Source organism: Drosophila hydei, unplaced genomic scaffold, assembly GCF_003285905.1.
Source record: "Drosophila hydei strain 15085-1641.00,03,60 unplaced genomic scaffold, DhydRS2 tig00000063-arrow-pilon, whole genome shotgun sequence".
Lineage (NCBI taxonomy): Eukaryota > Metazoa > Arthropoda > Insecta > Diptera > Drosophilidae > Drosophila > Drosophila hydei.
In genome coordinates, this window is record NW_022045657.1 from 3,993,846 (window position 1) to 4,010,043 (window position 16,198).

General features: G+C 39.1%; 2 protein-coding genes across 2 annotated transcripts; both read right to left on the reverse strand.

Annotated features, from left to right (window-relative positions):
- Positions 1-1,783: 1,783 nt before the first annotated feature.
- On the reverse strand, positions 1,784-2,169 carry LOC111600289. Its single transcript, XM_023316341.2, has one exon. The coding sequence runs from the start codon at positions 2,070-2,072 to the stop codon at positions 1,887-1,889; it is 186 nt and encodes a 61-aa protein (XP_023172109.1). The 5' UTR covers positions 2,073-2,169; the 3' UTR covers positions 1,784-1,886.
- A 202-nt stretch (positions 2,170-2,371) lies between these two features.
- On the reverse strand, positions 2,372-3,170 carry LOC111600290. The gene is made up of 2 exons (XM_023316342.2): positions 3,152-3,170; positions 2,372-2,595 (listed from the first exon to the last, which is right to left on the reverse strand). The coding sequence occupies exon 2, from the start codon at positions 2,584-2,586 to the stop codon at positions 2,404-2,406; it is 183 nt and encodes a 60-aa protein (XP_023172110.2). The 5' UTR covers positions 2,587-2,595; positions 3,152-3,170; the 3' UTR covers positions 2,372-2,403.
- Between the last annotated feature and the right edge of the window lie 13,028 nt (positions 3,171-16,198).

A 16,198-nucleotide genomic window follows, 5' to 3' on the forward strand; every position in this document is an offset into this window, starting at 1 on the left:
AGAAGCAAGCAAGTAGAGTCGAGGGAAGCGCAATGTGGCCCATAAACTTGCGACAACGTCTTGCAAAAGTTTCGGCCAGCATGAGCTCTGTGGGTGTTGGCTATCAGTTGGCCAAAACTTTACTGCTTACGTTCGTCATATTTGCGCGTAACTTGCAGGAACAACAGGGACAAGGTAGAGTGTGCAAGGCGCTGCTCCTATCTCAACCAACGCATACTGAAGCATGTGGCTATTGAGGCAACAACAGCGCCTGACAGTTGTCGCCCGCCACAAGGCAATGCACGTGGCAAGATGCGGTCGGTGCAGTGGCAGCACCGTGCTAGCCACTTGTGACAGTTTTAAAATTGTCCAACAAGCCACCATGGACAGCGCCGCAACAACTGACTGATAAATGTCGCTGGCCAGGCAGCAAATACTACTGCTGAAAACATTTCCTTATTTCCTGCCGGCCTGCCTGCCTGCCTGCCAACATGGCACGGAAAACTTTTAGGCCAAAGGAAACCCCGAGCGGCGGAAACATTCGGGGACCATTTTTATGCAAGTCATAGAAATTTACAAGCCCCAGTGACAAGAATCTGAGTTTATGGTGTCAGCAATGGCATAGAATGTGCTCTAGCCTTTTAACGGCTAGATTTAGATGGTTCTGAAAAAAAATTTTATTTTGCCATTCAGGCTAATACAGATATCTAACTAAATTTATTGCTTACATTAATTGTTTAAAAGTATCAAAATTAAGTATTGTTATATTTTATTAAAAAAAAGGAAAATTTTAATGCTAAAACTTTAAATAAAACTATGTTTAAAATATTTTTAAAAAATATATTATTTTTGACTATCTAAAATATTTAAGAGAATTTAATTTTTATCAAATTTATCAACTCTAAATAAAATATGATTATCATTTAATAGAATATTGAAATAGCTTGAAAATTAGCTACATTTGATTTTATCTATCGTTTTATTTTTTGTTGGCTTGTTTTTTAGCACTGTTGAGTGGGATGGACATTTTTGCTCGGGGAAAGTTTTGCAACATTGGCATATGCAATTGGGTTTGCTGCACATCCTGCCGACAGCTTGGACTTGGACAAACTTTTTCTACTGCTGTTGCTGTTAAATGTTGCAGCCGCTTTTTAGGCATTCGCAGTGGCCAGAGAGGTGGGGAAAAGTTTTTAATGAATTTTATAGCAGCCGCTGAACCACTGAACCGCACACATCTCAACTAAGCCGAGCCAAGCTATGTGCAGCTAAAGCTTTGAGGCGTTCGATTACGTAAGTTAAGGCGCTTCTATTGCACGTTGATAAGCGGGGTTCAGAGTGCAGGCAGCCAATCACGCTAATCACGCCAGTCTGACAGACAGATGGACGGACGAACAAAGAGACAAACCGCTTTGACTTTGATGCGCTGTCAACGTGGCTGTTGTAGCAGCTGGTGCTACTGCTGCTGGTGTCGCTGTTGACGTGTATGTTGGTGTTGGATATTGGTCTGTGTCTGGTCATTAAATGCAGCACATTAAAGCCGCAGGAGCTGATGTTGACGGCAACGTTGTCTGACAAGCGTTGAGTCAATTACATGGTAATAAACTAATGGCCAACGACTGCACGTCCGTCCATCTGCACGTCTCTTGGCCATCAGTAGCAGCAGCAGCAACTGCATGACATATTCGTTAATTTGCGGCAATTGTTGAACTTTTTGACCAACAACAACAATAATAATTGGCTCGAGCATTATGAACCTTGTCATGAACTGTTATACATAATTCCCAAATTCTGAAAGACGTGTGAGTTGGGTTTTGATTTGTACCTGACTCGATTCGATTTGTTCACCAAAGATTTAATCAGCCGCAAACGTTTTCGTATTTATAAAACATGTACACATATCAGATAGCTTAGGCATGCACGCACTTGTTGATATTTAGCTGGTAGTTGGACCCAGGCGGACAGGTGCCATGCACTGGTCGCTCCTTGACGCAGATATTCTTCTCGGTGCTGAAGCCGGTGGGGCAGCTGGAGCCCCAGGCTCCGCTAAGCAGCGCCAACAACATCATCACAAGCCAAGCACAGTTGTATTTCATAGTCGTTGTCTAAGTGAAGTAATTCCAATTACCGTAAGTCAAACACCTGTCTCCCGTTCTCACCTGTAGCAAGTGTAAAATACAACAATTTACAGATCTCCAGTCAACGATCCGCTTTTATAGAGCCGACACCCGACTTATCAGCGGCTACTGTTTACAATTCTGCCTTGCAAAATAGCAACCCTATTTTAAATCGGGATCAGCCGATCATTAGGTTAGTTGATAATCAAATTTGTGGAAAACAAGGCAATTCAGCGATTAATTTAATTGAATCAAAACAACGTCCATCTGGCTTTTAATTACATTTTATTTAATCAAGCTCAGCTCAAAACTAGGCACCATAAACACAGGCATTAACATTGAGCTTGTAGGTGGAGCCAACGGGGCACTCGCCGTGAATGGGACGTTCGGCAACACAGTTTCCGCCCTGGGCCTTGAAGTTGGCAGGGCATTTGCCAGCCGATACGACAGCGAACAGGGCAAAGATGAGCACGGCAAACCACGTAAAGTTCATTGTGTTTTGCTGAAAATATTTAAAAAGAAATGATTAGCATTGCATGTTTAAAGAAAAGGTGATTATAGAAAATATAAAAAATATTTAAATTATATATTTAAGTTCAATATTTTCATATATTTTCAAATTATTAGTTATATGCTATAAAAATTAGAATATAACATCTTATATATGTACAATTTTTTACACAAAGCAAAAAAAACATATATATATATATATATATATATTGAAACTATATAATGTATTCAATTTCTAATCGAAATCGCATGCTGACCTAGCTAACTGAGAAGTTAGTTACAAAGAGGCACCGTATATAGAAAATTTGTAAAGTTGACACACTGATAATAATATACACATATACATATGTACATGTATTTTTATACACACACATATATATATATTACTTATAAGTTCTAATTATTGAAATATATCTCAACAAACTGCTTCAAATTAGTTTACAGAATCACATTAATTGTTATTTTTCACTTCTAATTTCTATTTGTTTTCGGTTCACAAATTTTTCTTTCGTTTCTTAAGTTTCTGCTCCATTTCAATTATCACTTACTCTGTCTTCACCTAAGAATTATTGAAACTAAAATACGCGGACTGCTGCTGGGCTCATTTATAGGGGCTGGCCATGCAGAGCTTATCTCGTGGCTGGGACCTGTGACACAATCAGAATCGTTTAAGCGCCAAATTGATAAGACTTCTGAAAAGTTCAGAATGCCAAACGTTAAACGAAGGCTTGACACATGTGAAACGTTGCGAGAACACGTTGAATGGTGGCAACAATTGTCGAATCGGACAAAAGGCCATTTGCATGGTCTCAACGTGGGGCACTTGAGCGCCGAAGTAGGCGTCAGAATCTGCGAAATCTGCACCAGAAATTCCAATGGACGCCATCCAAATTGTCGTGGGTAAGCGGCACAGGTGAAATGCTGCCTGCCACATTGTCCAGGTGAAACAATGGGCAGGTTGGAGATTGCGGTTCGGGCATAGGCGCCTTTTCAGCACCGGTGGCCTGCAGCTGTCATATTGACAATGGACATGCGCCTCCACAGAGCCCAAGTCCACGTCTGCCCCAGCGTATGGGTCATGCATATGTCATTCAAATAGAATTACATTCAGAGGTATTCACGCGGGCAAGAAGCGGACAACGGAACCGCGATTTAAAATCTCTTTCAGTACTCTTCTTTACCCTGTGAACATATTATGCTTGCGGTAGGGAATGATAAGGAATATAATAAGACTTAAATATTGTATTATTCAAGCTGTCGAACATAGAAGAAAGTATAATCTGACTCGATTGTTTTCATTATAATCGTATACAAATATTCACAGTCAATTTCTGAGTTGGACTGTATATCTTAGTAGTTGTAGGGTATCTTCTAGTCAAGTCAAAAACACTAGCAGCTTTTTCGGCTGCTGCGCATAAATCAAATGCTAACGAGCCATAAAGTTTCATTGTCGGTTGCCATTTGAAGTGCCATGCGGGTGAGTTCAATATTTGTATGTTATAGTTTGATTTTGATGTACGACAAACAGTTCTCTGTCCCTCCTGACCGGTGCCTCGTCTCGAAGGTGGGCACTCGAAGCTGAAATCGAACAGTGCGTCATAATTCACTCAACACTTGGCCAACGTTGAATGGTCGGTAAATGGTTGCGTGTCCGAACAGTGGACAACAATATGGACACAGAGGCAACAACTTTGAACAGCTTTTGGGCCAAACACTTAGTCTTCGGTTGGGTCTGCTGCGGACTGGTCATGCCTTGGCTTTGAATTATTGATGGGCGTATTAAGAAGATTAATGTGATGAGCCATGGCATAGAGTTTTGTCGATGTCGACGCTGTCGTTGTCGTTGGTCATGTTAATGTCTTCATTGTCGGCTTAAAGCTTTACCTTTACCGTTAGCTCTCGGCTGCCACCTCCCTCTCCTAGTCTCTTTCTGTACGTGTGTATGAGTATATGTGAGTTATTTTCGGATCGCTCCAATTGCACGGCAACAACAGCAATCGCGGCTATAACGTTCATCAACGTTAGCATTCGAGGGTCGGGTCGATTGGTCATTTGGTCGCCTCTCGTCGCATCCCCCAGCCGTTCAATTCATTCGCTTCACTCGTTTGTTTCGTTGCGCGTCCATAAGCAATTTTTCTTCCCGATGCACATAAGTTTTAAGCTTTGTGTAATTTATTTTTATAGCCATGCAGTCGACGTAAAGATTGCAAATATGTAGTTGGCGTTTGTATATATATATATATATATAAAAGAACGTCGTGTCGTTAGTTGCAAATCAAATGCTTGTCACGGATATGGGGCAGCACCTTTTCCAGCTACCCCATTCGTGGCCCTTTGGAAGCAATTGCATGACTGCTAGCTGTGAATTTGCTATTCTGCCACAGTCAAATGAACCCACATGAAGGACAATCAATGCAGACGACTGCAAAAGCAAAGCATATGCTATATAATTTAAAGACATAAACAGAATTCTATAATGGTTTAGCAGTATACAAAATCTTCTAGCAAATAATAACTGTTTACTATGAATTAAGTATCCCTCAATAGCACTAAGACAGCTGGAAGTAAACTAGAAATAAATAAACTAAAAATACGTAAAAGTAAGTAAGTAAAATAAAGTCAGTGTTATACTAGTTCTATTACAATTGATCGGGGAAGCTTAAAGCGAGAAGCTTTAAGTCGAACACATCATTGAATATTTTTAATAGTTATATGACTTTTTTCGGATTGAGTGAATCAACGCGAGTAACTTTAAACTGTAAAAACAAATGAGAAATAAAATTCCAGTGATCAAGCTGAATGTCCCTTGGCTTTCTAATAACAGTTCTGTCTTGCAGCTTCTATATTATGAGCCAACTTCACTTTCCTTGCCCTTTTATTTCTTGCATTTTTCTGTAATAAACTTCCCACTTTACGCTTTGCGCTTAACTTTTAGCTTGCATCTTCTGACCTTTTGCTTTGCTCTTCGACTAATTTTCTGCTCTTTTGTTATAGTTTAGCTGAGTCTGTTTAATTTTTATAGTTTACCATCTTTAATTATAGGTATAGATATGAAGTGTCCTGAATTCAACTGCCCCAGTTGGGACCTGCTGTTATTTTAATTTACCGTTGTAATTACTTAACTCAGTTAATACACATGTTGCACGTTGTTAGCGATTGCAGCAGTAATTATTATTGACTGCAGACTGGAGGAGTCCTTGCTACTTCCTGCTGCAACCGCAAAACCAAACTATTTTGTGCCGCTGATGCATTTCGCATTGCGTTGCTTATGTTGGCGCTGGACGCGGTTACCGCTTACCTCAGACATTGACTTTGGTGAAACTGTGGCAGGCCATGTGGCACAGATCTGGGTGCCATCCGTTATACAGTAACACAGCCAAAGCCACGGCCAGCGCAGCCCAGCAGCCCAACAAATCCCCCAGCTGTGCTGGGCTAAAGCTAAAGCCAAAGCGAATGTTGTTTTTATTGCCGCCGCAATGTTTTAACTTTTGTGCCACCGCCAGCCAACTGTCGCGTTGCATGTTGCCGCTATTACTGCAGCATTTAACCACTCAGGCAGCGAGGCGATCACCCGCTTCGCCTTGCCACCGCAGCGGTGGGGCACTGGGGCAGCCAAGCACACAGCATGGCAAAACGTGCTGAGTTTTCGTAATTAGTGCGCCAGAGTGCAGCTTGGGCTCCCCACATTGGCGAAGAAGCAGCCAGCTAGTGTAACACCCAGCCCCCACCCCAAGCTCTGGCACCCCCAACCTATCCTTCAACCTATTTAGCTGACTGCCAACTGCACGTTTATGTCGCTCAGCTGCTGCTTTGGGCCTTTTGAGTGTCACATGACAGTGTATGTGTGTCTGTGTGCTGTAGTCTGGCTGTGTGTTCTCTCTGCAGCTCGTTTGTTGGTTTAAGTAAGTTGTTAGTTGCGTCGCGTATAACACACAAGTTGTCGCCTTTAAGCTGCTCCTCTGAGTACTTGTTGCCAATATTAAATCCAAGCACATAACTCTGTTAAACCAAGTGTGTGGGTGAGCGGGAGTGTGGGTGTATGGGTGTATGTTAGGGGACAATTTTTGTATTATGAAATCTTACCAACAGTTTACAGAGCGGTTCATAGCTGAGCCCTTATGAATACTATTTTAAAATATTTATATAAAATCAAGCTCTGTAATGCAATGCATAAGAACTTATTCAGTTATATAAGAGAAATATACTTATAAGCGATATATGTTAAAGAAATTTGTAAACGAAAAAAGTGAATACATAATTCGAGGTAATAAATCATGTATAAAGCATTATCTTTGGTCATCAGCTTTTAATGAAAAATAGTATTTAAAATGTAAGCTGAAGGTCACAAAAAATGGTTGCTAAAAAAGAAGTATAAACATAGCCAACTAGTGCTTATAGCTTTTTGTAAAATGTTCTGGCCCAATGCTAACGACATTGGCAACGAGCAGCTTTCAGCCTTCAGCTGCCACGGCCTTAATTTTACTGATTATGGCAGTAACAGCAGCAGCAGCGGCATCAGGAGCGGCAAACTTTTGGCCATTAAAAGGATTCGTTTTAATGAGTTTGGCAGTGCAGGTAACGCAGGACAGTCGGCCAACAAGGTCTCACAGCCCAAAACTCTCGCCCACTTTATTGATGCCAGCCCGAAAAAAGAAGAGAAAAAACCCAAACTGTAGCTGTTTATCTTTTTATTTTGGCAGCAGCCAAAAACCAAAACTGAAACTGGAACGGGAATTCGCAAGAGCAGCAGCATAAACAACAAACAACAATAAAAAATATCTGCATTTTGGTGCAATTAACAATTCGACTCTTGACTGTGCACGGGTGACTGTATAAATCAACGTAAATACAGTGCGTAAATAAAGTAATTGTCCAAATGTGCCTCATATTTATGCCACAGCACTTGCAGCTGTCCTTTTAAGGCCGTTAATTTCTGGGGCAACACCCAGCCGAGCCAGGTAACCAAGCATTTTGGCCACATTCGGAGTGCCCAAGAAGAAGAGCAGCTTGAGTTGGTGAATTTTTGTTAATAAATTGGCAGCGGGCGCTATAAAATCACTTGTACCACTAATTGAATGACCGTCGCAATTAAAGCTGCCAACTTTCTCGAAACAGTGATGCACCAGTCTTTGCTTTTATATATATATATAAATAAGTGTATTTCTTCTTATTTTATTTATTTTTTTGCTCAGCTGGCAACTGATTGACAGCTGTCATGGCGATAACCGCAGTGGGACTCGAACTGCGAACTGAGAGTTGGGATTTGGGCTGCAGTTTTTTTTGCATAAAATGCAGATCCATTTCTCGCCGCGATCTTCGCAATGTTGGCCGCGTCTTGTTAAGGAGCTGCTTGTATAATTTTAATATTTCACAATAAATGGCAACGCCAACGCATTCAATTGGAGTTCAACTAAAGCTTCAAGCCCCAGGCCCCAGGCTCCGGCCACTTTCACCCACTGCATAACGGTTTGACAATTTGCAATGCCAGCGTCCGAAAACAAAACCGAAGGATGGATCCATGAAAAATGCATGAAAAAATATATATGTATAAAAGAAATATATGAGAAAAACTGAACTTAAATAAAACCAAACAATGATGGCACTGCGAGCAATACTTAATACTGTTGCTGACCGACATAGCCCTATATGGACTTGTTTACTCCTTATGTTTATTAGTTGGACAGACTGCGCCCACTGGCCAAATGAGCAAGAGCCGCCAACGTTGCCAACTGCAACAGCAACAATAACAACAACAAGAGGAATTGGCGTCTGCTGCAGCTTCACGCAAAATAAAGTCATTTTTTCTGCCATAAGTGTGGCAAATTAGTTACAATGAGGATAAATTGTGCAGTCACAACCATTAAAAGCAGCTGCCAACTGTAACCAGACGATACACACTTGCCAAGTTTTGTCAACTAAATAAACGACTTTCTTACAGTGTTTTGCGGTTAGGGTTGATTTGTGTAGCAAAAGAAAAAATATTTTAATTGGGACTTAAATTAAGTTCACTCGCCTAATTATAAAGCAATAGAACTTAAATATAATTTAACAAAGATTAAGACCTCAAGTAAGTAAATAACTTATCTTGAGTAAGTAATTCGAAAAGTGAATATATTGATGGCTATATTGGAAAGCGTAAACCAAGAGGCTGTAGCAACATATAACTACATAACTTTCCCCAAAATTAGTTTCATAATGAGTTTTAAAGTTCATTTGGTCAATTAGTGGTTAGCTTTGTGCAGATGCTTGCTGGCTAATGTTAGATTTAACGTACGCAAAATGTTAATATTTGACCAAATTGAATTTGTGGTCAGGTTAAATGTTTCCATAGGACAGAAATATGTCAATCACATGCGTCACATTACATTGTGTGTACGTTACTTTGGTTGCATCATCGACTGATTGGTGTGGACCAGATAAGGGACATAGCTGATGGGCATTCATGTGGCAACAATTTATGTCTGATGCTTCGCATAATCAATAATTGCAATAATCATGTGAAAACACTAATTTCAACGCTGTAAGCAATTAATATTGACAAAAAGAAGCAGCTGTGAGGGCAAGGAGCATCAGCATCTGTTACAGCGTGTGGTTTGACTTTGGTTTTGCCTATTGCTGGCAGTTAATTAATGCTTGCAATTTGATAAAAGCATAAACGATATATTTAACTAGGAAGGCCCTTAAGCGAAAACACACTCACAAGCACTGAACTGAGCACAGGCAATAAAATTAATCAAATAATTAGAACAGAGATCGAAGAAAATAAAAGAAATGCTCGCACTTATCAGCATCCATAAACGAGACATTAAGAATGGTCAAGAAAGGCAGCCAATTGCCACAGCCAAGTAACTAACTGGGCCCAGTCACCGACTGCCTCTGCAGCATTTGTGTGCTTACAGTGTGTATATGTGTGTGTGTTGGTTTCTTTCTTATTTTTTTGTCTTTAACTTGAGCGCAGTCAGGTTTTTATCATTTTTAATCGAATGCGGAAACAATGGAGCGCGTCTAAGTGGAGCATTTGATGTGGGTGCCGATGGCGATGCTTTGGTCTGGTGGGCGATTTAGTTGGCAAATGGCAGCGCGGAGCGCAGCCAAGAAGCCAACGAACCAACAGCAGAAGCACTACTCCAAAACAAATCTATAATAATTTCTTTTAATTGCTGCGCTACACAAACTGGGGCATAGCACATTAGCCGAGTATCGAGAAACAGGCGAGTGGGTAGATTGGCTTGTTTACTGCGACCTAGTTGGTCCACACTATGGCTAACAAAGCTCTTGCCATGCTTTCATAGGGGTTTGGTACGACTTATATTAATTAAAATACAAAAAGAAATGCGATTGACGAGAGTTTATTAAAATATGAAAGGAATGCAGATGAAAGAGTTTGCCAAATAAAACAAATTTGTTAAATAATATTCAGATTTGAAACCTTTTACATACACTATACTTTATGTAACGTATTTACTTGAGCTTGAACTGATTTTTTAATTATTACTTTAATACAACAGAGTTTTATTATATGAATATTTCTGTTGGTATTAATTTATAAGAATGCTTCACGGAGGTAGATGTTCATATTTAAATTGGAATTATTTCTAATGAAATAGATCATTTTTTACATAAAATTCTAGCCAAAGTCGTAACTCATAAAGTTTTCTACTATGGTCAACGTACTCAAAATGCTAATCGAAACTGATTTTAAGATTATGGCCCGTAAATATGACGAAAAAGGTTTTGTCAAAGCATCAATTGATCAAATTGGAATGTTATAAATAGCTCATATATCACACTGTGACGCCCACTTTTTAAATGCAGCTTAAGGCAGCGTATTGAAAAGTCGTTCTGCTACATTTTAACAGTTTACTAGGCCGATTTGCCATCTTGTAAACGCCAACCGCAAACCTAATGTAGCAGAAAATTACTTTATATGCACATGGCAGCGCCGCGGCCACAGTCGCGGTCGCCGCTAACCGACAATAGATGGCGCTTGGTGGCGCACACACGCCTATCAGCAGCCAATCATCGGCGGCTGCACAAAATTTAATTTGCTTTAAATTGTTGTTAAATGCGAGCAATTGAAATTTATGCCAAAGCAAATAACCAACAACAAAACTACGATAATCTCAGCAACTTCGTGTCGTTGTCTTCCAAACCTCTCCAGTCTCCTACTGCATGTTCCGTGCCCCCTCATCTACACTGTCATCGTCATCGTCGTCATCATCAATTTAGCCAACAATCGGCGTCAGAGTCGCCGTCGTCGACGGGTTGGCGCCGTCTGGGGGCGCATGCGCAAATGTCCTTGTGTGCTATTTCCAGTTAAATTTAACATAATAATTTTTGTGAAACGCCGCAATTTGCGATTGGCCTCAGTTGCTGTCTGACTGTCTATCTGTTTGTCTGTCCCATGTACGAGTTGTCGTTTAATGCGGCATAAAATGTCAATTGGGACTGGCTTAGTCTATGGCTAACGGTGGGGCAACCTGTGCGCCCAATAATTTTATAAATAAATAAATATACATATATATATATATATATATATATATACATATATATATATATATATATATATATAATCAAATTCAAAACAAATTTGTGGTGCTGCAAACAATTCTCAGTACAAGCGAAAAGCGTTTCGGCCAACTTGCAACAAGGCTCGAACAGCTCGAAACTGGTTTAAAGTTATTGTCCATCTTTTGATTTCTTGAGCTGTCGACGTTGTAGTCGTTGTCTGCTTTGTGGCACTTGTTGGTGTGCAGCCGCCGCTGCTGTTGTTGACTCTTATTGGCTTTTTGGCTCGGTGATTAGTAGGTCAGAGTTTTTCATTTCCAATTGGATATGTTGCACAAGCCAGTGCAAGCGACACACACAATCTCGCTTACAAGTGTATGCTGGCGGCCTGCCCATATTAGGAAAGGGTACAGCTCACAGCTCAAAACAAACATTGACTATGAGTGTACTACCACTACTCGTCATATATGTAACTACAAGGCAACAAGAACTGGCCAGTGTGTCCAATAACCAACAGGCAATAGCTTTTGATTCATTTTAAATGCTCAGCTTGTGGGAAAACGCTGCAATCAGGGTAGCCAATTGGTCACTTCACAAAAAAAAGATATACAAAGAGAAGCTGCTGCCAGCTACACAGGATATTAAAACCACGAGGAAAGAATCTGGTAAGGATACACATTTATATTTAGATGCAACTGACGAATACCAAACCAAGCAGAATTGGTTAAGCTTGCGAAATTACTAACAAAATGCTCCCTAAGAACTAAGTCTAAACTTAGCTATTTTCTAACTCTAATGGCTCGTCGGATTTACAAAATATAATCGTTTACTATTTTTCTAATTCATATGAAATTATAGAAAATATGTTACGTTCAAAAAAGCATACAGACATATATATATTATTTATATATATTATATATATATATATATATATATATATATATATATATATATATATATATATATATATATATATATATATATATATATATATATATATATATATATATATATACATATATATATATATTTGAAGACTAAATATCAAAACAGAGTAAATAAGCATCTTCCTCAATCCGAAATTCGAAATACAAACTTTCACCTTATTCAAATCAATTACTCTAAGCAAATATAAAATTTATATATATATATATTACCTTAATAAAAGTCATTAAATCTTAATAGCAAAATAAATTCCAGGAAATGGAAAGTAAATATTTATATAAGATATTCATGTTTAAGGTCTCATAATGACTATTAATAATTTCCTGTGCTAAAAATGCATTTAATGAAGGTGAGATTATCTGATAGCGGTCGCTATAAAATGCCAAACATGCTAACCAAGTTGGTCAATTATTATAATTAATGTATTTATATTTACTTAACGCAAATTATAATTGATTTGAGCAAATTTTTGAGCTGACCCACGATCACGAATGCTTGTTTATCTAATGAGCTTCTTTTTTTTGTGGGCTCCGCCTGCGTCTTGTGGTCCATCTCTCACCTCGCCAATGGCAATATATTTCTGGTTTATTATTTGGGTGAGAAAGCAAGAAAAGCAAATAGAAAAACGTGCCAAAATATGTGAGCTTTATGGGGGTGGCGCCTAACAAACGAAGTCCAAACACTGGTGGCCTCCAGTAACAAAATAATTCGCACGAGTATTTAGCGTCCAGCCAACTGTCTGTAAAAAAACAACAGCAACAATCATTAAATGCGAAATAACAATAAAGAAAAAGCACAACAACAAAAACAAATAATAACAATAATAATAAGCGACTGGCAATCAATTTGAAATTGAAACGCGTTTTTATTGCCCTGGGTAGGTGTCTTTTATTTTATGGACCCGTGCGTAGGCCACTTGATTTGGCGTTTTCTTTTCTTTTTTAAATACCCTTCTAGAAGGTACTATTATATTGTCATTTAGTATGTTACCTATGGCGGGAGATGCTTTCAATCAGCAGCAACACGAGCTTCGATGACACGAAAGCCTTCCGACAGTCTCTCTCTGGATTATTGTCACCTAAGCATGGATCCCTATCTTGACCTAAATTTAAATTTACTCACCCTATGTATACATTATACAAAAATATCGAGTCCAGATGTAATGGCAACTACAAAATTATAAATAAATATCTGCACTATCCAACTTTCATTTTTTTTCAATAATAATCATTATAATAAATATCAAAAAGTGTATATAATATTCAGCATTACGAATGTAGTTATTCCTTTTTGGTTTTCTTGTTTATTTATTTATATATTTTTTTTTTTTTTGATCGCTCGACTGGCTTTTGGCTGTGAACCTCGACGCCAGCGCCGCAGCGTTTTGGCCACGCCAATTGACGCTGATTATTTGCAATTACAGGCCGAAACCCAAGGCGACATTCGTGATGTGACATACACCGACGCTCCCGTCGCTGGCAGCTTGATGATCTTTAAATAACTGACTTCAGTCGCATAAAAATAGATGCTGTCATAATTTAATAGCCCTCTTAACACTTTGCCATATTTCTTCATATTTCATATTTAGCATTTCATTTTTGATTTTGATTTTGCTTTTCGAAAGCCGCGCATTCGCCCCATCTGATTGCGTTTTGATATGCGTAACCGCACATGAATTGCAGGCATCGCAACATCAAAGACTCAGCAATTTGTCCACAATTAAAAGCATTTTAAAGCGCATCGCCTGTAGTCCATCATGTGTCAGTTCTGAGAAGGGACTTATGGCCAATAGCAGACAAGTGAAAAAAGCATCAACTTATATGTATATATATATTAATCGGCTTTATTGACCACGACCTGTTCTACAATTGTTTTCTACCCTCCAATCTCAAATTTGTCGTTATAAACAAGTTAGCCGATTGCAATTTAACTTCTAAAGGAATATAAATATATATCCCGATGTTGGCTACCTCCCCAATTGCCATCAAATGTGAATGACTTTTGTTACGAGTGTATGCGTATGCCCAGAAACGTTTAGACCATGAACTCAGCTAGGCGGACGTTTCAGATCACTCTTGTTATAAGACACATTGATGTTAATAAATCTATATTTATATCACCACACTGCTTGTGAACTGCTCGTCCTTTGATCTCTTTTGACACAGATTAAGAATTTTGATTTCGCTTTGTATCATATTATATATAGACTGATGATACATGTTGTTATTCTCAAATTTATTTACGGACTTAGCCCCATTCAACAGCAACACCTTCGATCAGTGGCTGTCCCCAAGGTGTCCCCAACTCACCTGCCAACATAAGCACTTAGCTCTCTTTATTTCAGGCACTTTATTTATAAAGCAGACACGCACCTATCAAAAATACAGCCTATATAGAATCTCGGCCATCGGTTGTTGTGGGCGTTGGCAGTGTTGTTGGCGTTGGCGTTTTGTCAACATTTTCAGTGAAGAGGTGAGGCAATATTATCCCCATGCAGACCAATGAGAAGTCAGTCTGATGAACATCAGCATTGACAAGTTGTTGAAATTATTGCCGCCTGTCAGTTTGCATACGCATTTATTCACTCATCAGTGGGTCAGCAGCCTGCAGCAGCTCATTTCCATGGCTCAATCACAGTGCAGCAGCAATTAGAATTGGCAGCAGGCACGGTTTTCGAGAGTGAGCCAATCAATATTTGCTTACCCTGTTTGCGTCTAGTTTGGGCTTGATTTTGATTATTGTTGCTGGCGCTGATGAGTTAATGCCGCCAGCAGACATTTGCCGGGCCAATGGACTTGCACACGCACACTCACACCGCATCCTAAACCAATCCAATCCAATGTCATGTTCGCTGTCCAATTCCAGTTTGTGGCCCATAGAGATTTGCATTGACCATTAACTGGTGGGACTGTACGGCGATTGCGTTTTGTTGACAATTTGTAGCGTAATTAATTGAAAGAAAATTAATAAAAGCAACAGCATAAACAGCGACCGAGTCGATGACGACAGCGCTGCTGGGGGATTACAGCTGGCAGCGTACATCTGACATATAATGTTAAATGACTTAAATGTTGACGGCCATCCGAAGAGCAACAACAATAAATGGGCAATCACCAGTCAAAATCACGTTTCAATGAACAGCAGACATAACACACGCACTGACTCACACAGCCACATCCATCGCTCACGATTAACTTGGCCAAGATTTGGCTCTTGCCCGTGCCTAGGCATGATTTGTTATGCTTTGTCAGCCAGCCAGTGAATGCGTATTAATTTTAACACACGATTAGCTTTAGTTTATAATAGTTCTCATATGATTGTATTTATTTATACATGTAGACAGAAATTAATCTAGACAGAAATTAATTCTCGGATTGTCTGACAATTTTGCTGTCATTAGGTAATCTGTGAGATTTTACAACTTATTAATTCGGCCATATGTACGCTACACCGACGCATTGAGCAATCGCCGTGTTGACTGTAATATTAAGACAATCAAATTTCTATGTTGCCCAACATAGGAAAAACGCGCCCACCTTCTTCTCACCTCGTTTTCATATAAGTTTAGGAATTTACATGTTTGAGCCAGCAAATTATGTCATTCAGTGTGATAAAACAGGCATTAAATTGACTGCAAGAATGGAGAAGTATTATAAAACAGAAATAAATGAATTTTCTTCAAGTTAATACATCAAGAGCTCAAACGAGGTGTAATTGTATGCATTGATTATTTTCTTTCGAAAGCCGAAAAGTTTTTAAATATCGATAAAAGGATAACTTGTGGCTCTCGACATGTAAGCAGGGGTCCAGAGAGCAATCTAGACTTTTCATAGAGAACGAGTAAGCCTGATAGCTACCTTTATTCTGAATATGTCGAAGGCTTCCACAACTGAACTAAGTCGAATTAAAAACTAATAAAAACTTCTGATATGTATAGAGTCTTATTTGTATGTTTGCCTGTTACATGGATACAATTTTAATTAAACTTTCAGTTAAATACAAATAATTCTTATAAAATTTGAGAAATTAGCCAAATAAGCATTGTCTAGCTGCCCGAAAATATGTTTCTAAGAGAGCTGGTACAATGCCATTCATCAGCTGATATACGATTTAATTAAAGTCACCCACGTCCGAACACTCAA